Source organism: Vulpes vulpes, chromosome 2, assembly GCF_048418805.1.
Source record: "Vulpes vulpes isolate BD-2025 chromosome 2, VulVul3, whole genome shotgun sequence".
NCBI classification, from domain to species: domain Eukaryota; kingdom Metazoa; phylum Chordata; class Mammalia; order Carnivora; family Canidae; genus Vulpes; species Vulpes vulpes.
Window position 1 is genome coordinate 103,366,325 of NC_132781.1, and position 21,898 is coordinate 103,388,222.

The following is a 21,898-nucleotide window of genomic DNA, read 5'->3' on the forward strand; positions in this document are numbered from 1 at the left end:
CCTTAAAGTATAACTCACCTATGATACAGGTAACCGCTGGCTTCATTCAGCTCATTGTAAATACCGTATATGGGTTTCTAAGTTTTAGCTGATCATTCATGAATATTAACACACCATTAACCCAGCTTTCGAAAACTTGAATAACGGCGTTCGTTCATTCACAGCTGAGGTCAGATTAGCATGCCTCTGGGAGAGAAAGTAACTTCCGAGCTCACAGGGTGGCTTAGAGGTTCAAATCAACTGTAGCTGCTTCCTCCCTTGGAGGTCACTAACTGGACTTCTAGGCTGACATAGGCCTGCAAAGCCTCCCCATTTCCTTACTAACCCTGGCATCCACCCTAGGCCCTAGATCCGGGGGCTCACCCGGGCTGCCGCCGCCCCTTCCCGCCTCGGAGGCGGGGCAAACCACCTGCCCCTGGAGGCGCGGCGGGCGGAGCTCGGAAACTCCGGAGCTGTGACGTCCCGGTACTTTGCGGCTGCGCATGGGGGGGGGGGGGGGGGGAGGGCGGGGGGGGGCGGGGGTGGCAGGAACCAGGGAGGGTGGGCCGCGTCGCCGGAAGTGACGCAAGCCGGAAGCGGCTTTCCGCTGGGAACCTGGGGGCGCGGTTTTGGAAATGAGGTCCGAAGGCTGAATGCTGCTCGAGCGAAGCCCATCTTTCTTCCAGGCCTGTTCACAATGGATTAGCTTGTCACTTTTTTTTTCTTTTATTCTTTTGCCCCCCCCCCCCCCCCGTGTATTTTCTGCGACGTGAGAGACCTGGCCTCAGGGTAATTTCCGCGAACGTCCCTAAAGGAGGACCAAGGATGGGTGTAGTGGAGGCGAGGCCGCGGCTCTAACTGGCTACGCTGGGGAAGCGCGGAGGTACCCCCGGAGTCCCGAATGGGTCTTGGAAAGAGCGGCGCGATTTTCCTGGCCGTCTGGTGGTCCCGGCACGTGTGGGTGGTTACTTGTCAAGACGCTGCTCACTGTTAATTCGGAAAGAGAAAAAACAAAAAAACAGCAAAAAATCACCGTTTTCCAGCACTTTTCTTGGAGGAGAACAAAGCAATAGGGAAAGATGTCTGTTTTCCCTAAAATATCCTTGAGACTTGAGGTTGAAAAGTATCTTAAAGAGGGTTTTCTGAATAAGGAGGTAGGTCAAAGAAGCCTGTGAGATATTTGCAAAAATTCAAATATTTACGCACTCTGGAGAAAGGAAAAAAAAAAAAAAAACCTAAAGGGAGACCTCGTCTTTTACACCGTTGTTTCTTGCAATTTTTTTTTCGAATGTAAAGAACTGCCAGTATCTTCCCGCGGGTATTTAATGCTTTCGATATAAGAGGTGAAGGAGGCCTACAGATTCATCATTTAGGAAAGTGGAAGAAGGGAAGGGAAAGAAAGTGGTCATGTGCGTGGCAGTAGGCATGGGATCCAAGGGGTTACAAGAACGAGCGAAAAACCGATTCCTCCTGTGGAGAATTTAAGTCCAGGGGAGACGTTAACACCTGTGCTCCTAGAGCGCTTGCTATGGGACTCCAGGGAAGGGGATACTGTAATTTAATGCCTCTTCAATGCCGCTAGTTGTGCTAGGTGATTGGCAGACCTTTGCATCTTAATACTAGCAATCCTTTTTTTCTAGTAGGGATTTCTTCTCCATTTTATTTATTTATTTTTAAAAGATTTTATTTATTCATGAGAGACACAGAGAGGCAGAGACAGAAGCAGGCGCCCTGCGGGGAACCTGATGGGGACTCCATCCCAGGACCCCGGGATCACGACCTGAGCTGAAAGCAGATGCTCAACCACTGAGCCGCCCAGGTGCCCCTTATTTTCCATTTTAATTGGGGAGAGAACTGAGCATCCCAGGAGTGAGTACTATAGCTGACCCAAATTGACACTGCTATCAAGTAATAGGGCTAAAATCTGAAGCAGAAGAGCTCAGGTCCAATGGAAAAAAAAAAAAAATACAGATTTGGAATCCCAAGTCCTTGATTTGTGTCCCTGGGCTTTGAGTAAATTATTTAATACTGTTTAACTTTCTTTTTCTGTGGAAACTGAGGTTTTTTTTTTTTTTTTTTTTTTTTATGATAGAGAGAGAGAGAGAGAGGCAGAGACATTGGCAGAGGGAGAAGCAGGCTCCATGCACCGGGAGCCCGACGTGGGATTCGATCCCGGGTCTCCAGGATCGCGCCCTGGGCCAAAGGCAGGCGCCAAACCGCTGCTCCACCCAGGGATCCCCGGAAACTGGGGTGTTAAAAAAAATACTTACAAGAGTGTTTTGAAACATTAAACATAAGTGAATGGGATCCCTGGGTGGCGCAGCAGTTTAGCGCCTGCCTTTGCGCGATCCTGGAGACCAGGGATCGAATCCCACGTCGGGCTCCCAGTGCATTGAGCCTGCTTCTCCCTTTGCCTATGTCTCTGCCTCTCTCTCTCTCTCTCTCTCTCTCTCTCTCCCCGTGTGACTATCATAAATAAATAAAAATTAAAAAAAAAAAACTAAACATAAGTGAAAGCAACTGGCATCTGGCACATAAGTCCTCAAAAAATATTCATTCCCTGGCCTATTGACAGTGCCTAGTACAGAAGTCCTCCCTAAATGTTCTCTTTGATTGCCAAGTTTGTGCTCTTTACATTTTACTATCCTGCCTCTAGGCAACTTTGTATTTTCTAAATCTTTGCTTTTCTACTCACAGTAAAGCCTAACATTTAAATATTATTCGTGTATGAAGGTATTCCTAAAGCTATGACTTTTTTTTCTGCATTTTATTTCCAAAGATTATATTAGGGGATTAGATTGTGTGGGAAGAGAAAATATCGATTTCAAAGAACTAAAAATATAAGGAGCATATTAAGAGAAATAGTCATTCAGCAATTTTTCCCAACAATTTTTAAAATGGTAAATATTGTATTATAAAAGATCCAAGTGTCTGTCTTTGATGCTATCTCTGCCTCAAACCCACTAACTGTAAATGATTTTACAAAAAGAGGGGATCCCTAGGTGGCTCAGCGGTTTAGCGGTTTAGCGCCTGCCTTTGGCCCAGGGCGCGATCCTGGAGTCCCGGGATCGAGTCCCCCATCGGCTCCCGGTGTGGAGCCTGCTTCTCCCTCCTCCTGTGTCTCTGCCTCTCTCTCTCTCTGTCTATCATAAATAAATAAATAAATAAATCTTAAAAAAAACAAAAAAACAAAAAAACAAAAAGAAAAGCCACTCCTTTGTGAGAGTATTGGAGGTAAAGGTATATTCAGTTTATTTATTTATTTATTTATTTATTTATTTATTTTTTTAGTTTAAATAAAAACAAACTAGAGAAAGTACTAATACTTTGGAAGCTGGAGGATTAGTAGGTTGGCAGGTGGTTTATGAATATGCCATGAGGCAGGGTACAGTCAAAGGTGACAAAAATGGGAAAATACATGTCTCATGAAGCTTCAGTTAATCACAGGGGGACTTGGTTTTTTGAGTCTTTAAGCCCCCGTTTCTGACAGGTTATCTTTGCTACTTGTCTTTTTTGGACGATTGTTACCCTTAAAAATACCATGTGAAAAAGCTAATGTGGATGACCTTTGGAGGACATGGACTATCTGTTGAATATTATTCCAATATTGGTGTTTTTTTTTTTTTAAAGATTTTATTTATTTATTTATGAGAGATACAGAGAGGCAGAGACACAGGCAGAGGGAGAAGCAGGCTCCACGCAGGGAGCCCAACGTGGGACTCGATCCCGGGTCTCCAGGATCATACCCTGGTTGAAGAGGGCACTAAACCGCTGAGCCACCCCGGCTGCCCCAAATATTGGTGTTTTAAAAGGTTGCTAATCTAGACCTGAGGTTAGCAGGTAAATAGCTCTACAAAATGACATAGCATTTAATACATTATAAATAGAATGATCATGAATTTATATGAATAAGTGTAGCAGACATTAATATGTTCAAAATGTTAGTGATGCTTTAAACTTGAGACAATGTGTTTTCCAAGCCCTTTTCGTTAAGCGTTTATTATTACAATTAAGCCAAAAACCCTGTGAAATATTACATTGTTAGTGTTATTTTTTTTTTTTAATTTTTTTTATTTATTTATTCATAGAGACACTGAGAGAGAGGCAGAGACACAGGCAGAGGGAGAAGCAGGCTCCATGCAGGGAGCCCAATGTGGGACTCGATCCCGGGTCTCCAGGATCGCGCCCTGGGCTGCAGGCGGCGCTAAACCGCTGCACCACCGGGGCTGCCCACATTGTTAGTGTTATTAACACACAAACAATACAGCAAAATGAAATGGACCTGAACAATTGCTGAAAGATATTTCATTAGAACAAATGTGTGTGCATAATCTGCTTAATATTTTTAGTTAATTTGTATAGTGACATTGAAACATTAACTTGTTTTCCTCTTTTCAGGTTATATCTGCTTTAGGTAAACAAGAAGCAGAAAGGAAATTTGAAGCTCTGTTAAATCACTTATCGCATCCTCCATCATTCACAACTGTCAGAGTAAATACACATCTAGCCTCAGTGCAACAGGTGAAAGATCTGTTGTTTCATGAACTTCAGAAGGTATGTGCAAATTTTCTGTCATTATGTCCATAATTGCATTTCTACAATTTATGTCATATTACTCCCCACTAAAATACTATAAATTTAAAATATTGATCCAATTTTATAAATAAGGAGATTGAATATCATGAATGTTAAGTTGTTCAAGTGCTGATGTTAGAGGTAATGTTAGAACTTGAATGTAGCACTTCTGATTCTGAATTTATTACAGTGACTAAATAGGTTACTCAATCCTTCTGGGCCTGTTACTTCATCATTATCATACATATGAAAATACATAGAATCCATATGAAAATTCATGGAAGACGTATGAAAATATGTAGAAAACATTCTAACCTTCAAAGCCTGTATTTGTAATGTTAGCTAGTTAGGATCTAACTTAAAAGCAAGAGGCAAGCGTGGTTAAAGGGCTTCTGTTTGTATATAATAGGCTGTATTATTAGTGTACTGTAGATATAATATTAAATCTTTAGAGAATCATCACTGGTTTTGATTAATTTTTTTCTAATCTCATTACATTTATTTAATTTATTTTTGTTTAAAGATTTTATTTATAAGAGAGAGTGAGTGTGCCTGTGTGCTTGCACAGAAGGAGAAGCAGGCTCCACACTTAGTGGCAGGGCTTGATCTCACAATTCTGAGATCCTGACCTTAGCCAAAATCAAGAGGTGGACAGTCAACCAAATGAATGGGGTTGCCTCTAATCTTATTTCTAGAATGTTTGTCGTACTGTCTGTGAGAACAGTTTTATAAATTTCAGGTTTTAAGTAGATGACCATGGTATAAGAACAATCAGCTGTGGTATCTGAGTGTGTGACACTCAAACTTAGTATAATGAGAAGACTTGGAGGAACACTAATCTGCATTTGAATTATTGATAGTGATAATTTTTTTTGAGAGTAATGTCATAAGGCATAAAATGTAAGTAGTTCCTCCAAGCAACCAAAATTAATTACTTTTGTGTGGTCACACGTATGTTTTCAGCTAGTAAAAAGGAAAGTGTTCTGAGGCCCATCAAAGTGTCCATAACTCTTGCAGATCCAGATTATTTTATTTTCTTTTCTAAAAAATTATTCCTACAATCCAGATAATCTATTCCAGTCTAATGGGCCTATAAGATCTTATGGACTAGTATCTAGAATAAGGCAGACAGAATCACTCTGGATGGACTTTGAGTCCCTTAAAAGAGTAGACAGAGAAGGTTGGGTCCCAAGCACTAGATAGGAAACTGGTGGTAGAGCAATACCTGTTTCTATTAGGACAGGATCTTGGAGGTAGTTTTAGAGCATATATTTTCTTCCTCCTTCCATAGTCCAAAATTCATGTGTGTCCTAATGGGATGATGGAGGGGTGAATGCTTTGTCTCCAGATTTCTCTGAGCCACATATTAAAATTTAATAATTTAAAATTTCATATGGCTGGATGAGGATGGAGGGAAACTAGAACCTTCATATATTCCAGGTGGGAATGTCAAATGGTTTGGCTTTGGATGATGGTTTTGTAGTCTCTTAAAAAGTTAAACTTATTGTACAACCCAGAAATTCCACTCCTAGGTATGAAACCTCTTTCATTTCAAGAGAAATGAAAACCTAAGTCCCCACAAATGCTTGAACATGATTCTTCGTATCAGTATTTAAAATAACCAAAAGGGAGACACTATTCAAATGTCAACTGGTGAATGGAAAAATAAAATGTAGTATATTCATACAGTGGAATATTGTTCAGCAATAAAAGTAATGAACATGCTACAACATTGGTGAACTTCAAAAACAGTATTATAGTAAGTGAAGGAAGCTAGACATGAGATGCTCCATATTGTATGATTCCATTTGTTTGAAGTATCTAGAAAAGCAGATTTATAGAGAAAGTAAGTTTTCCTGGGATTGGAGCTGGGAACAGGGAACTGCACTGAAAATGGTCTAAAACTGAATTGTGGCGATGGTCACACCATTCTTTAAACTTAGTAGAAATGGTTGAATGGGTGCATTTTATGGTGTGTAAATGACACTTCAATGAGGCAGTTTTAAACAAAGCGTGGGGCAGAAATACTAAGCAGGTGATGCACTGAGTTTTTAAACTAAAAAAAACTATGTTTTATAAAAGTTATGCAAAAAAATAAAAGTTATGCATGTGGGTGGTTTTTGAAAGTTTTTAAAAATTATTTATTCATGAGAGATACAGAAAGAGAGGCAGAGACGTAGGCAGAGGGAGAAGAGGACTCCCTTTGGGGAGCCTGATGTGGGATTTGAATCCAGGACCCTGGGATCATGACCTGAGCGGAAGGCCACTCAACCACTGTGCCACGTTTTTGAGTTTTAATTCAGTATCATTTTAACGTCTAATAGAAGAGAAGGAAAGCCTTAGCTTGAGAAGGACTGATCTCTCCATAAAATATTTTTCTAATGTAAAGCAAATAGTACTTCTAAAACAAAACAAAAATAAAGGACATAAATCCATTATCCTGCTTTTTGGAACGATCTGTTTGCCACAGTCTGGATGCTGTAAGGTCATCAAACAATTAGTGAAGGAAAGGGAACTGATCAAGGAGATTGCACTAATCAAATAAGCATTTATTTCCCTCATCAAAACCGACATGGCATTCAGTATTGATGGTATATAATAAATAGCATCTATTTATTTATAAAGATTTTATTTATTCATGAGAGACAGAGGGAGAGGCAGAGACACAGGCAGAGGGAGAAGCAAGCTCCCTACAGGGAGCCTGATGTGGGTGGGACTTGATCCGGGGACTCCAGGATCATGCCCTGGGTCAAAGGCAGGCGCCAAACTGCTGAGCCACCCAGGGATCCCCAATAAATAGTATTTAATAATCTCAACCTTTAATGTCCTAGTTAGAATATTTTGTTAAAAGAGGAAATACTATATAAGGAAATATAAAATAATATACTATATAATACTATATAGAAGAGGAAATACTATATGCAACTATATTGGATTTGTATTTTCAAAGTAATTCACCTAAGGTAAATATGGGTTTTTATAAAGCCAACCTGTAAAGAAAATTGGACCTTATTAAAAAAAAAAAAATCGAGATACTTCAGAATAAAATACAGAGAAAACATAGTTGTTTTTGTAGTCTTTGTTTTTTATAGCCTTATGTGGAATAAAGTGAGAATATCCTAAACCAAGCTTCATGCTCTGCTAGGTAATGATACTGCAAAGACCTGTAAATTGAAATTTAATCAATTATATTGGTGGCTTCATAATTCTATTTATTTTTAACAGCAGTTTAATGGATTAAGTGTTCCTATTCTTCAACATCCAGACCTTCAGGATGTCTTGCTCATTCCTGTTATTGGACCCAGGTTTGTAATGATTTCATTTTCAAATTAAATTCTTCTAAAAATTTATCACTGGTTTTTTCTTACTGTTTGGTAATAATACTAAGTTTCTCTATTATTAGTAACTTCGTAAAGACAAAAGTTCACAAATTCATAAATGCTGACTTCATATTCTATCATGGAAGATACTACAAAAAACCAGGAATGGGCCCAGATACCTTGAAAGTAATGCACTTTAGGTCTATTTGGTGTAATGATTGGTTGTTTTTTCTCCTACTTTCTAAGAAACTTCTTTTCTTTATTTATATGTATTAAGAAATTCCACTGCTAATTTAAAACTTCTTTTTTTGAGCTGCCACAACACCACAAAGCAACATATTTCCTACTTTCATAGCTTATGTGTTTATAAAATTTTATTCATTAATTCACAGTTATGTTAAATTATTATGTACTATGAGTAGAACAGGCTTTATTCTCATTTATGTATTTGGAAAGCATATATTTGAAAATGGGAAAAAGGCTCTCGTATTATAATGGGAGTTCAATTCCCAAGGAACATTTTTATGTTATATGAACATTTTTATGTTATAATTCCCTGATTATGGTTTAATATTTTTATACCCCTATGAATTATATTAAGTAGAAAAATGCTCATTTTGTAAAGCTTGAAAGTAATTTAGTGGTCAGTAGTAAAGCAGTGGTTCAGTAAATTATGATTTATTTGTGCGGTGGAATATTATATGGGCTTTGATGGGAGAAATTTAAAAAAAATTTTTTTTTTTTAAATGGGGGAAATTTACCAATAAGAGGTAATTAAGTATCCAAAGGAGGTTGCCATGTATAGGATAATTACATTTTTTTTGTAATTACAAAAAACTACATATATATGTAGTTTATATATATAAATTTATAGAAATGTATAAATAAATTTTTATATATAAATATGTGGGTATATACATTTTATATATATATAAAAGCCAGCTGTTTAATAAAGGTTAATTTTGAGTGGTTAACTCAGAAGAGGTTGGATTGGGGGAAAAGGAGTAAGAGGAGATTTTCAAGTGTAACATTTCTGTGTTGTTTTTACTATAAGCATTATTCCTTTTGCAGTTTAAAAAAAGGATTTTGTGAGTTCCTTATTCTGTTTCTTAAGGTAAAATTTGCAGACAGTGAAATGGAGAGATCTTAACTAAGTGTACAGTTTGCTAAGTTTTCCCAAATTTGTACAGCTGTGCATCCAAGACCCACCCCAATTAAGATAAATGTCCATAATTCTTCCTGATTCTGTGTAATGTATTTCATTCTTTTTAATAGCTGCATACTTTTTTTTTTTGAAAGATCTTATTTATTCATGAGAGACACAAAGAGAGAGGCAGAGGCAGAGGCATAGGTAGAAGGAGAAGCAGGCTCCCTGCAGGGAACCCCATGCAGGACTCCATCCCAGGATCCTGGGATCACGACCTGAGCCACCCAGGTGCCCTTACCTGCATACTTTTTAAACATTGTTTTCATCCATCTGTTGATGAACATTTAGTTTTTAATTGTTTTTCATTATTACCAACAATAAATATTCTTAGGATGTTTCTTTGTGGACTTACATAAGCATGTCTACAGGATAAATTGGTACCACATGTAATCACTTGTTCATTGGTCTAGGCATATTTTAGTGTGAGACGTATTACCTTCTCAAAAGTTTTACCAGTTAATGTTCCTAGCACTATATAAGAGATTCTTTTTTTTTTAAAATTTTTATTTATTTATGATAGTCACACACAGAGAGAGAGAGGCAGAGACACAGGCAGAGGGGAGAAGCAGGCTCCATGCACTGGGAGCCCGACATGGGATTCGATCCCAGATCTCCAGGATCGCGCCCTGGGCCAAAGGCAGGCGCTAAACCGCTGCGCCACCCAGGGATCCCTAAATGAGAGATTCTTAATCTTCCATTCCTTTTTTTTTTTTTTTTTTTTTTAAGATTTTATGTATTTGACACAGAGATAGAGCACAAGCAGGGGAACAGTAGTGAGCCCAATAGGGGATCAAGACCTGAGCCCAAGGCAGATGCTTAATCATCTGAGCCACTTGGGTGCCCCTCAATCTTCCATTCCTGCTAATACTGGTCATGCTAGCTCATTTAAAATATTTGGATGACTTAACTTTAATTATTTTCTGAATTTAATACCATTTCATCCTTTTCTTTGTAGTGATCCAGGCTACTCATTAGAATGTTAAATATGTTATAAAATACAAATGATGGGTTACGATAGAAAAGTACTCAAAAATCATTTAGAATTATAAATTCACATACTTATGTTTCACTTCTAAAGGGAACAAATCAATTCTTTTTTTTTTGTTTTTAAAACTCATTATCATTATTATTTTATGACTTTCCAGTATGAAAAATGAGGAAATTCTTATACTTAAGTTTTATCTCCCCCCTAACCTCCACCAATTTTATTAACCTCCACCAATTTTTTGTTTACTGTGTTAGTTCTTTAGCATTGTACAGGTTTATAATGTTGTTCTAGAAGCACAATTCAAATGGATGCTGTGCTTGCTTTTAGTCTGACTAGGTCATTCCTGAGTTCTTTGTCTTGATTATTTCCATGGTTGGTGAGTACAGTCATTTATCAGGTCTGCAGCAGTTGTTTCCCGTCTCCAAAGTAAGTATTCTCATCTCCACTGTATTTACTTTTTTGCTTGAGAATTGCCTGTTGCCTTTATATTTAAACAATAGGTTGGCTGATTATAGTAGTTTCAGGTCCCAGGTTATTTCCCTTAGCACTTTGTCGACATTGCTTTCACAACATTGTGGCATAAGTGTTGCTGTGAAAACATCAGAGGCCAAAAAAATAAAAAAAATAAAAATCCTCTCCCTCCCCCACCAACAGCATCTTAGGTTTTGCTTGGACATCTACAAATTCTTCATCACTGAACTTAGGAAACTGTGTTAGGATATAGCTTGATTTTTATTATTCTCTTTTTAAATAAAAACAGTGTAACTTTTTAGTTATAAGTTGGCCAGTAGTTCTGTGAATATTTTTATATATTCTCTATTATGAAACACTAGGGGCCGCCTGGGTGGCTCAGTTGGTTAAGTGTCTGCCTTCAGCTCAGGTCATGATCTCAAGGTCATGGGATAGAGTTTCACTTCTGGCTTGGCACTCAGTGGAGAGTCTGCTTCTCCCTCCCCCTCTACCCCTCCCTCTGCTCCTACTCATGCTCACTCACACTCTCTCAAGTGAATAAATAAAATCTTAAAAAAAAAAAACAAAACAAAAAACGGGGCATCTGCGTGGCTCAGTGGTTGAACGTCTGCCTTTGGCTCAGGTCGTGATCCTGGGATCAAGTTCCGCATCAGGCTCCCCATAGGGAGCCTTTACCCCTCTCTCTCTCTGTGTCTCATGGATAAATAAATAGAAATTTTATAAACCAAAAAACAAAAACCTAGGACTCTGTAGGTTGGATTTCCAGTGCACATACTCCCTGTGTTGGGGCATCCCAAGACAACCCCCACGTTTGGTGATTGCCTAGAAAGACTCACAGGACTCAGCATGTAGTTGTGCTCATGGTGAAGATTTATTACCCGAAACGACACAAAAACAAATCTGCAAAAGGAAGGGTGCATGGGGCGAAGTCCAGAGGAAGCCAAGGCACAAGCTTCCAAGAGACCTCTCCCCAACGGAGTTAATACAACATGCTTAATTCCTTCAGCAACACATTGTGACAAGAGTAAAATAGTTGTCTAGGAGGGCTGCTTATTAGAGACTCAGTGGCGAAGGTTTTTATCGGGCACTGGTCATGTGGGCACCCTCTGCCCAGCATGTACCAAAATTGCAGGCTCCCAACAGGAAAACAGGTGTTCAGAACAAAGCACGTTGTTGTACAAACAGTTTAGGAACAATAATCCACTCTTATCATTAGGGGAGGTTTTTAATCCATGGTGGGAACTGTTTCCCAGTCACGTTTCCAGATTCCAGCCCAGGGTTGACCTTGCAAGCAGGCCTTTCTAAAAATAGCAGTCGCAAGCCTGTTTTGTTCTCTCTTATTTCAGAGGCTTTCTTCTCATTTATTTTCCAGTTCAATGTTTTCTGGGTTTTTTATCTTGTTTTTCTTGTATCTCATTTTTGAGTTTGCCTTATAGTTATTTATTTATTTTTTTTTTAGGGCACTTTGTCACAGTACCCTTTTTTTTTTTTTTTAAATATTTATTTATGATAGGCACACAGTGAGAGAGAGGCAGAGACACAGGCAGAGGGAGAAGCAGGCTCCATGCACCGGGAGCCCAACATGGGATTCGATCCTGGGTCTCCAGGACCGTGCCTTGGGCCAAAGGCAGGCGCCAAACCGCTGCGCCACCCAGGGATCCCTGCCTTATAGTTATTTTTGAAAATATAAAGACCTATTTGAAAATTTTTTCCTTGGGTTTTTATTTTATTTTATTTTACTTTATTTTATTTTATTTTATTTTTTTGCTACTAACTATATACAGGTCCCATATTGGATGAGTCTTTTCTGCTTACTACTCACAGAATGGAAAACAGTTGCATTCACATAGCTTCATATAGTTTGCAGTTTGCTCAAAAATGTTATAGAATGAGTAAAATGTGTGCTTAGACAACTAAACAGATGTGTTCTTCAGAAACATCTTCACCAAGTTTTTCCTAGTGGCACCTTTTTAATCCTGGTGAGCAGAGCCGATAGACCGAGGCTCTTTGTGAGCAGTTTCAGCTCACAGCTTTTTTTTTTGTACGGAGCTTTAACTTTTATTTCTGCTTAGTTAACTCTTGTGAGGAGCACCAAACTTGGCTGCTGTTTCCCTTCCCTTAGCTACTTCTAGGCAGTTTATCAAGATTTGTCAGAGAAAACACAAATGCCTGCTTTGCCAATGCTGACAGTCCTGTTTCTCATTCAGCTTTCTCTGCAATGAATGGGTCACTGGCAAGACCTTCTCAGATTCTCGTTTCTCAACCTGAACCCCAGGTCTGGGTTCTAAGTAATAAATACTTGATTAAGCTTCAGGAGCCTTTCCTTTTCAGAAGCATTCATACTCTGTTGAAAAATTAGGTTTGATCCAAATTTCTCTGTGTGAGGCAATTATTCCTCCTCAATGGGAATATAGCTGTTTCTTAGTTTTTTTTTTTTTTTTAACAAATGGCATGTTCTTCTCAGATTGTTGTTTTTTTTCCTCCATTTCTACAGACTTCACATAAAGAAATACGCTCTTAAACTGATCTTTTACTGAAGCTCAATATCCTATTACTATTTAAAATATCAAAACATAGATTAAACCTTATTTTAGATAGTGAACAATTTTAGAAGTAATTTCTCACCATAAATTCTGGTTCCCTCAGTTTACTTAATATGATATTTAATATACTAATCAAATATATTTTAATGTTTAAGGTTTTATCATTGATAATATAATGAGATTGAAAATAAGATTGTAGATGGTATCAATATCAACTGTATTGAAAAACTTAGAAAATTGAATGCCAGGCTCCTTTTTTTTTGGACAAAAATTTATTGAGCTCCTACTACACACCAGGTGTTGTTCTTTCTAGGTATGTGGAATAAAACATGTAGATCACTAAATCTTCATATCTAATAAAACAAATTATTTAAATTCAAACTGATGACTTGATTTTTGTCTTATGTAAATTTTGTTTTGTTGACTTCAGGGACCTTAAGTTAATTCTTAGTTGACAGGCGCTGATATAGGTCGGAAGAGGAAAGCTTCCTGAGTTGCCAGGCTCCTTTCAATAGGAGTTTTTTTAATGTTCTATCCCAAACAGCATTTTGTAAAGACTGCATTTAGATTAGTAGAATTTTTTAGGTCAATGTTCAAGGATATCTACATTTTTTTATTAGAGCACTTTTTGACAAAAATCTCAAAATATTTTTAGTAGGTTTTCTTTCACAACTGAATAATTAATGTAGTAGCATAATTCTCTTGAGATCCAAATGAGGCTGGATTCACTTCTCTCAGCCTGCTTGATTTCCATCTTCTTAGATGTTTTGCTAGTATTAGCACTTTAATATTTCAATTACTGCTTATGTATGTGAAATAATACGGTAAATAGAATATTCAAGAATTTCACAAAAATTTATGATTAAGTACAGATGGCAGTCCTGCTGAAAAGAAATATTTGTTGGCATGCAATAATATACAACATCTTAAAATTATACTCATCATCTCCTTTTTGGTGTGGAATTGTGAATATGTGCAGTTAAAAAATGCCAGATGTGTAAGTTTGTATTTATATATCTTGGTGGGACATTCTCATAATCCAGTTCTTTAATTCATAGACATCTTATTTTTAAAGCTATTTTGTCAGTTTTTTCTTTATCTGAGTACCTTCATACTATTTTTTCTCCTATCTATATCACTGTACTATCAGAAAAATCCTTTCTTTAATGTTGTTGATTCACTTCTTTATTATTCATAAGTATTGTAATAAAAAAACAAGCTTTTAGCATGTTTTATGGCCCTGCATCAACTCTTATATTTCCTTTTATCTTTGCTGCCTCAAACTCTCGCTTTCAGCAAAGCTGAATTATACCTTGATACTTGCATATATGGCATCTTATGTTTTTATACAATTGGTCCTAGTGTTGAGGGATCCCCAGGACCACTCCCTGGCTTGAGGACTCTCCAGGGTGACTCAGAGAGAGTCATCATTTTATGCTGAATGCTAGGATGACTCAAAGGATTCAGCATATAGTAGTACTTGTGATTATGATTTATTACAGTGAAGTGATCTAAAGCTGAATCAGCAAAGGGAGGGGGTACATGGGAAAAAGTACAGGGAAAACCAGTTGAAAACTTAAAAGAATTCTCTTCCACTGGGGTCACAGAGGAAACAATTCCTTCAGGAACAGGTTTGACAACATGTAAGATGTTGCTAGCCAGGGAAATTCATTAGTGGCTCAGTGTCCAGGATTTTTATTTGGATCCGGTCATGTAGGCACTCCCTGCCTGGCACATGCCTACTTTCTGGCTTCTCAGAAGGAAAGTCATTGTTGACCATAAACTGTATTATTTGCACAGATGATTTAAGCAGAGTGAGCTATTCTTATCAGTTAATAGTAGGTATCCTCCTGAAATCTAAGTTCCCAGGTGGCACCCAAGGGCCAGCCTTGTAACCATGCTATCCAAGGAAAGGATAGTAATTCAGGACTGCTATATTAACTCTTTTTTTCTATAGTCTGTCTTACTGTCCTCTTCATAAAAATGGTTATTCCCATAAAAACATCCTGATTAAAATTATAAGGTTCCATTTCTCAAGACATTTTTTTGAATTGGTGTTATGTGTAAGACCTAAGGGTGTTACAAAGATGAATGAAATGCAGTTGGTTCGTTTAAAAATGGGAAACTTTGGTCTGACTCAGACTCAAAAGTGCTACAGTGAAAGTATGAATGAAGTACCATCAGAGCACACAATAAGAGGTACTGTGTGAAAGGAAGTTGGTAAGGATTTTTTTCAAGTAGTAATTATTTCAGTTGAACCTTGAAGGTGAGTAGGCATTAGGCTGATGAGGTAAGATGATTAAGAGTGAGGTGGAGAGAAAGCAAAATTATGGAGGCAAGAAAATGTAAGGTGCTTCATGACAAAGTGATCAAGTTTGGCTACTTAGTTGCTTTTTCAGAGAGGGTAGTGAAAGATGAGGAAGGTTGAAGAAATTGGAAGAGGCCAGCTGTGAAGTGTAAAAGATTTTTTTCTTTTAACTAAGAAATGTTTAGGTTTTTTTTGCTAAGAACATAGGAGACAAAGAATACTAGTAAGCATAAATCTGTTTTCAAACTGCATGGAGATCGTGATCCATTAGTATGTTACAAAATCAATTCAATGTCTTTTTCTTAACATTTTAGAAAGAAATGGGATATTTCATAATGTATGATATTGCACTGCCCATACTGAAGGTGTTCATGAAACATTTGATATAAATATGTATGTATAAATGTGTATACACATATACATACAAGTGTACCGAGTTGTAATACTAAGTGCATTTCTAACTGGGTTACAGTCAAAAAAGTTTGAAAAACATTTTAGAAGAAGATAATTATAAGACTGGAAACAAATTAGGAAGCTATTTCAAAGTGTTTTATTTCCAACAATATGGTAACCTAGATAATCTGAAATTGTTTCTGTCATATACACCTAGAAATACTAAATAAAAAATAGGCCATAAAATGCACAACTGAGTGAGAATGTAAGTGAGATATTCAGGGGTTAGAATGGAGAATAACTTAAAACAACAGTACACACGTGAGCTAAATTTTGGGGGTTGGAAGATGTGGGAGAAGAGGTGGTTGGTCTCCTAAATGTAGGGGCTTTCCTTCTAATAACAGGGTGTGAACAGCAGGAGGTGAGAAATATCACCTAGCAGTCAGCACAAGGCAATAATTAAAGAGTTCGATCTCTCTTGTCTTTTTAAATTTTATTTATTTATTTGAGAGAGTGAGCATGCACAAGTGCGGGTAAGCACAGGGAGGGGGAGAAGCAGATTCCCTGATGAGCAAAGAGCCTGACACTGGGCTCCATCCCAGTTTCCCGAGATCATGACCCAAGGTGAAGGCACCTGCTTAACTGACTGAGCCACCCAGGTGCCCCTGGATCTTTCTTACTTAGAGTCTACGTTGAAGACAACAAATCTGTGAATGTGGAGCTTTGGTTCTCTACCTTGTAAAAGTTTGGAATTCAAAATCATGCTGCCCAAGTAGCATGAAACCCATAATCTTGGAAATTAATATAAAAATTTGATCTCAAACCAATTCCTGAGAGGTTTGGGGAAAGCCAGGCAAAATCTTCCTTGAGAGGCACATGCTTAATCCAGGCCATTCTCATGGTTAAGAGCTACATTAGGATTCATACTATCTTGAGAACAGCGTATACCACAAAGGGAAGGATCAGGTTTCCCCCCCAAACTTTAGCAGATTAGAGCTTTCTGGTAGAGACTTTAAAATCAATTTTCTTAAAATAATTAAAAACAAAGCAGAATCTAAATTATAAAAGATCTTTTTTTTTTTTTTTTTAAGATTTTGTTTATTCATGAGAGACACACAGAGACATAGGCAGAGGGAGAAGCAGGATCCATGCAGGAAGCTTGATATGGGACTCGATCTGGGGACTCCAGGATCACGCCCTGGGCTGAAGGCAGGCGCTAAACCACTGAGCCACCAAGCATCCCAAAAGTATAAAAGATCCTAAGAGGAAAAGAGTAGAATTGAAAAATGTCTAGAAATGAAAAGATCATCATTAAAATAAAAAGCCTGTTCAGTGAGTTAAATGGTACATTAGATCCGTCTGATGGAGATTTATTGAAGTAGAAGACTCGTAGGAGATTATCTGGAATGCAGCTGAAATTGATGAATTAAAAATGTGAGGTTGAGTCAAGTCGAAAATAGTATGAAAAGACACTTCGTAATTTGAGTGAGTTGCAAATGTAGAGACTAGAAATAATGGGAGAAACAATATTCAAAAATGTAATGATTTAGAAGTTTTCAGAATTGTTGACAGATTTAAGAAGTACAGTGAGTCTGGGGGTGCCTGGGTAGTGCAGTCTGTTGAGAGTCCAACTCTTATTTTCAGCTCAGATCGTGATCTCAGGGTGGTGGGATTAAGACCCACATCACACTCCACACTCAGCATGGAATCTGATTGGGACTCACTCTTTACCTCTCCTCTGCCTTTCTCTACCCCCTCTAAAATAAATAAAATCTTTAAAAAAATCAAAGGACAAGGAGTCTAAAGCCAAAAGTAAAAATAGTTCCACGCCTACTTCAAAATGAAACTGGAGAGTACCAAAGACATAAAGAAGATATGAAAACAGTTAAAGGTAAAAAAGGCAAGGAGCTATATCAGTAATCAAGGTAAGAGCTGATATGTGTCCAGTGTTGGAGGATGGTTCCAGAAGACCTGTCAGAGAATTAGAGGTGGCATGGTTTGGTAACACCAAAAATGTTGAATTTGAGGTTTTAGGAAGAAGGGATTTAAAATGATGTTGATACTTCCAGTTTGGTTATCGAGGCAGATGACAACACTTAGTTCAAGATTGTCAACAGAAGGATGAAAGATTTGGGGTGTGCCAAGGATGAGGGGGATCAGGGTAAAGTAACATTGTTTAGGACTTGTTGAGTTTGAAGTAACTGTGAGAAACATACAGCTATGTGCAGGTGATTACAAATCCCAGTTCAGAGTCTAGAAGAGCCAAACGTGAGAATACACAGGGCATTTTTTTTTTTTTTTAATGATAGTCACAGAGATAGAGAGAGAGAGGCAGAGACACAGGCAGAGGGAGAAGCAGGCTCCATGCACCAGGCTCCATGAACCGGGAGCCCGACGTGGGATTCGATCCCGGGTCTCCAGGATCGCCCCCTGGGCCAAAGGCAGGCGCTAAACCGCTGCACCACCCAGGGATCCCCACAGGTCGTTATTGTTAGTGATGATTGAAATCCTGAGATTGCCAAGGGTAGAATGCAATGAGAAGAGAAACAGCATGTTTTGGAACATGAGGAAATGGACCTCTTTAAGAAGAAGACAGGGAACAAGCAGTGAGAATGTGAGAGACAAAAGAGTGGCATAAAGCTGAAGAGCTCAGTGAGATTTTATCATCTGGAGATCACAGAAGGAAGATAGGGCACACTTTGTTCCTGCAGCAGGGAATTGTGACAGCGCACATGAGATGTCAACCATTGACACACATGGGAAACTCGGCGCTTGAAGTCTTTATTTGGGGCTGATCACATAGGACACTCCCTGATTTCTGAAAAAGTCTTTCTATTAGAAGTGATACTCAGATGTTAGTGGTCTAAGGAATGAATGGAAGGTGAGAAATTGGAAAACACTAAAAAAAGTTGGACAGTAAAGGAAGAATCAAAGGCATCTTTGTCTGATATAAAATGTGAATGGTTTACCATGCAGCAATATACCATTTTAGAAATATTTTTGAATTCCTTATAAGTTGTCTGTTTTAGTCTTTGAAGACAAGGCCTTTATTTTTCTTCCCTTCTGATGCTATTATGAAAACAGCAGTGCTCTTTAAATGATTAAACTGTTTTTGGTGCCACTTTATTGCCTTCCACCAGATGGACCTCTCTCTGTTTTATCTTTTCTCTAGTGTGTCTCATCCCCCTCTTTAAACTACTTTCTGTATATTTATCCCTTTTTTCAGCTTGCTTTTTCTTACTTATTCATTAGTGGTGTCATGTTGGGACAGTCAAGAGTAAAAAAGTTATTTAGGATTTATATTGAAACATTAAAAAGTTTGGTAGGGGTTAGAGATGTATTACACTTAAAATTCTTCATCTTACATCCCTAGGAAGAATATAAAAAGGCAACGTTGTGAAGCAATTGTTGGAGCACAGTGTGGCAATGCAGTACTAAGAGGAGCCCATGTCTATGTTCCCGGAATTGTGTCAACTTCAAAATGTAAGTCTAATGTTTAAGCCTTTCTGTACACTAAAAGATTCTTTAAAATCTATGTACGTTATCAAATGGAAAATTTATTAAACTGCCATTCAAAAAAAAACTACCATTCAGATGTATTTCAAATTTACTTTTATCAGATATTTTCCAAGTTTTACATTAGGGATAGCCAGCAAGAGATTTATCAGATATGGTCTAACAAATTGAGCATCCATATATTTTTTTTTTGCCAGTTTTCTTTTCCTTTCCATAAAAGAGTGTGTGAGATGATGTTTAGAGGATCGTTATTGATCAATAGAGTGTAAGATGTCAGTGGAATTTTATTTTGTTTCTTAACTCCATTGCCCTCAGACTTTTGTTGTCATTTGTGAAGGTAACCGTTAGAACTTGGGATCTTAATATTGGAATAAAAGCCAATATTCTTAATTTACTCACTCAATTGATGACATATGCTTAATAACTGTGGTTCAGGCTTTTTGGGTTTGAAATCAAGACACATGGGTTTTGATCTACTGGGAAGTTATTCAGTCTATGGATTTTAGTTATGTTATCTGTGAAAGAGATGATTTGACCAACACCAGAGTGTGCTAACCTGCCCGCTGGCCTGTGGCTGTTTTTGCATGGCTCACAGCTAAAAATGATTTTTCCATTTTTAAAAGATTATTTTAAAACAATACAAAGAAGAACATGCCCAGAAAACTTATGTGGCTCATAAAGCCTAAGGTGTTCACTTGCCTTTTATAGAAAAAGTTCACTGACCTTTGATCTATGTGATTTGAACAGTCCTTCTAGCTCTAGTTGATAGACTACTCACTATTGCTATCAAGTTAATGGGTTAGACAAATACATGACAGGCTAGGTCTAAGAACATGGGAGTGGGGGATACCTGGGTGGCTCAGTGGTTGAGTATCTGCCTTCGGCTCAGGGTGTGATCCTGGAGTCCTGGGATCGAGTCCCACATCGGGCTCCCTGCATGGATCCTGCTTCTCCCTCTGCCTGTGTCTCTGCCTCACTCTCTCTGTGTCTCTCATGAATAAATAAATAAACCATGGAAGTGGGATATAATTTCCCATTTTTTTTTTAATTTCCCATTTTTAAAGTCACTGGGATTGGTTACTGAAAATAATTTAACAAAATGACTACAAAACCTAGACTTAATCAGCCATATGAATCCATGCTGTATGCTGTGTAGTTTCAAGGTGTTCTGAGTATATACGTATATATACATAGTTGTGTGTATATATGTATACATACATGCAAATACATATATATGAATAAATATATGTACTTATCATGAAAATCTCTGCCTTAATTGCTATAATAGGAAACCTGCAAAGAAATAACAGGATAATGGGATTTAGAAACATTTCTTTGAGGGACTTTAGTGTACATTTTTGATGAATCCTCTTAAAGGAAACTTGGAACTTTGAGAATTGAGCCAAAGATACCAAAACTTATATGAAGTTGTTTAGGGAATGTTCAGTTTGGAAAAAATAAATAGATATCCTTCATTTTCTGCTTAAAGAGTTCCAGTTTAGATAGAATGTTTTTGAAGACTTGGTTTTTTTTTTTTCCTAGAAAAAAAAGTCTTCAGTTAGATATATTATTATGGAACATTTAAAAGTAAAAAGTCAGATTTTCTATAAGGATAGAGTTAATGAGCCAGTTTAGACCTCTTCATGCCCATTATCCATGCCCTTATATGTCCTGGTCTAGCTTAAAGAATTTTCACTATTCTACCAAAATATAGCCTAATTAGTATAATCTGATTTTCTTCTTTCTTAGTTATGAAAGCTGGAGATGTTACTTCCGTATACTCTGATATTAAAGGCAAATGTAAGAAAGGAGCCAAAGAATTTGATGGAACAAAAGTATTTCTTGGAAATGGGATTTCTGAACTAAGCCGCAAAGAAATCTTCAGTGGGGTACCTGAACTGAAGTATGTTATCAAGTGTTTGGGGGAAATCTGCATTCTTTTTGGTGGTTCAAGTTAAAAAAAAAACAATGTAAAAAAATATATCTAGTTGTATTGTAAAATTTTCTTGGTATAAATTCGACTGGAAGATAATTGTTCAATGCATATTTCCATGGTTTTTTGAAAACCTGCTTTTAGGTAAAAGAGTAAATGCTGAGATTAGAGGGCCCACCTAGGTAAACAAGTAGTCACATTGCAATTGTCAGTGTCAGTTTTTCCTTTTGAATTTTATTGATTTGAAAATTTTTGCGTGTTTTGGAGAACAGTACTCCTCTTGATGAAGGATGAAGTATGTGATTTATCTAGAACTGTTTAAACAATCTGATTTTATGAAAGGAAAAGTTTGATTTTAATATAACTTAAGAATAGTTTTTATTAAATTTTCTTTTTCTTTCTTTTTTTTTTTTTTAACCAAAAAGCCAGCAATTACATGGCTACTTGTGGTCAAGAATTAAGATTTGGATCTCAGGTGTTTGGTTAGCTCAGCCGGTTGAGCGTCCTACTCTTGATTTCAGTTCAGGTCATGATCTCTCTCTCTCAAATAAATAAATCTTAGGAAAAAAAAAAGAAATAACATTTGGATTTATTCAAACCAAATTTAAAAACAGTTTTAAATCTGCTTGGGTTGCTACTGGCTCTAAATAAATTAAATCTGTGGA

The 21,898-nt window shown here is 37.5% G+C and overlaps 1 protein-coding gene across 5 annotated transcripts in view; it reads left to right on the forward strand.

The window, feature by feature from the left end:
• Positions 1-527: 527 nt before the first annotated feature.
• NSUN6 (NOP2/Sun RNA methyltransferase 6) overlaps positions 528-21,898 on the forward strand; it is a 48,897-nt gene continuing 27,526 nt past the window's right edge. For 2 of the 5 annotated variants that reach the window (XM_026015799.2, XM_026015794.2), the window contains exons 1-5: positions 528-1,133; positions 4,378-4,533; positions 7,780-7,859; positions 19,158-19,267; positions 21,050-21,203. In XM_026015799.2, the coding sequence (XP_025871584.1) occupies positions 1,059-1,133; positions 4,378-4,533; positions 7,780-7,859; positions 19,158-19,267; positions 21,050-21,203 (575 nt within the window). In that variant the 5' untranslated portion in view covers positions 528-1,058. Of the gene's footprint in view, positions 1,134-3,609; positions 3,820-4,377; positions 4,534-7,779; positions 7,860-19,157; positions 19,268-21,049; positions 21,204-21,898 lie in introns of all 5 variants that reach the window. The other 3 variants (XM_072749421.1, XM_026015814.2, XM_072749422.1) reach the window with 3 other exon arrangements.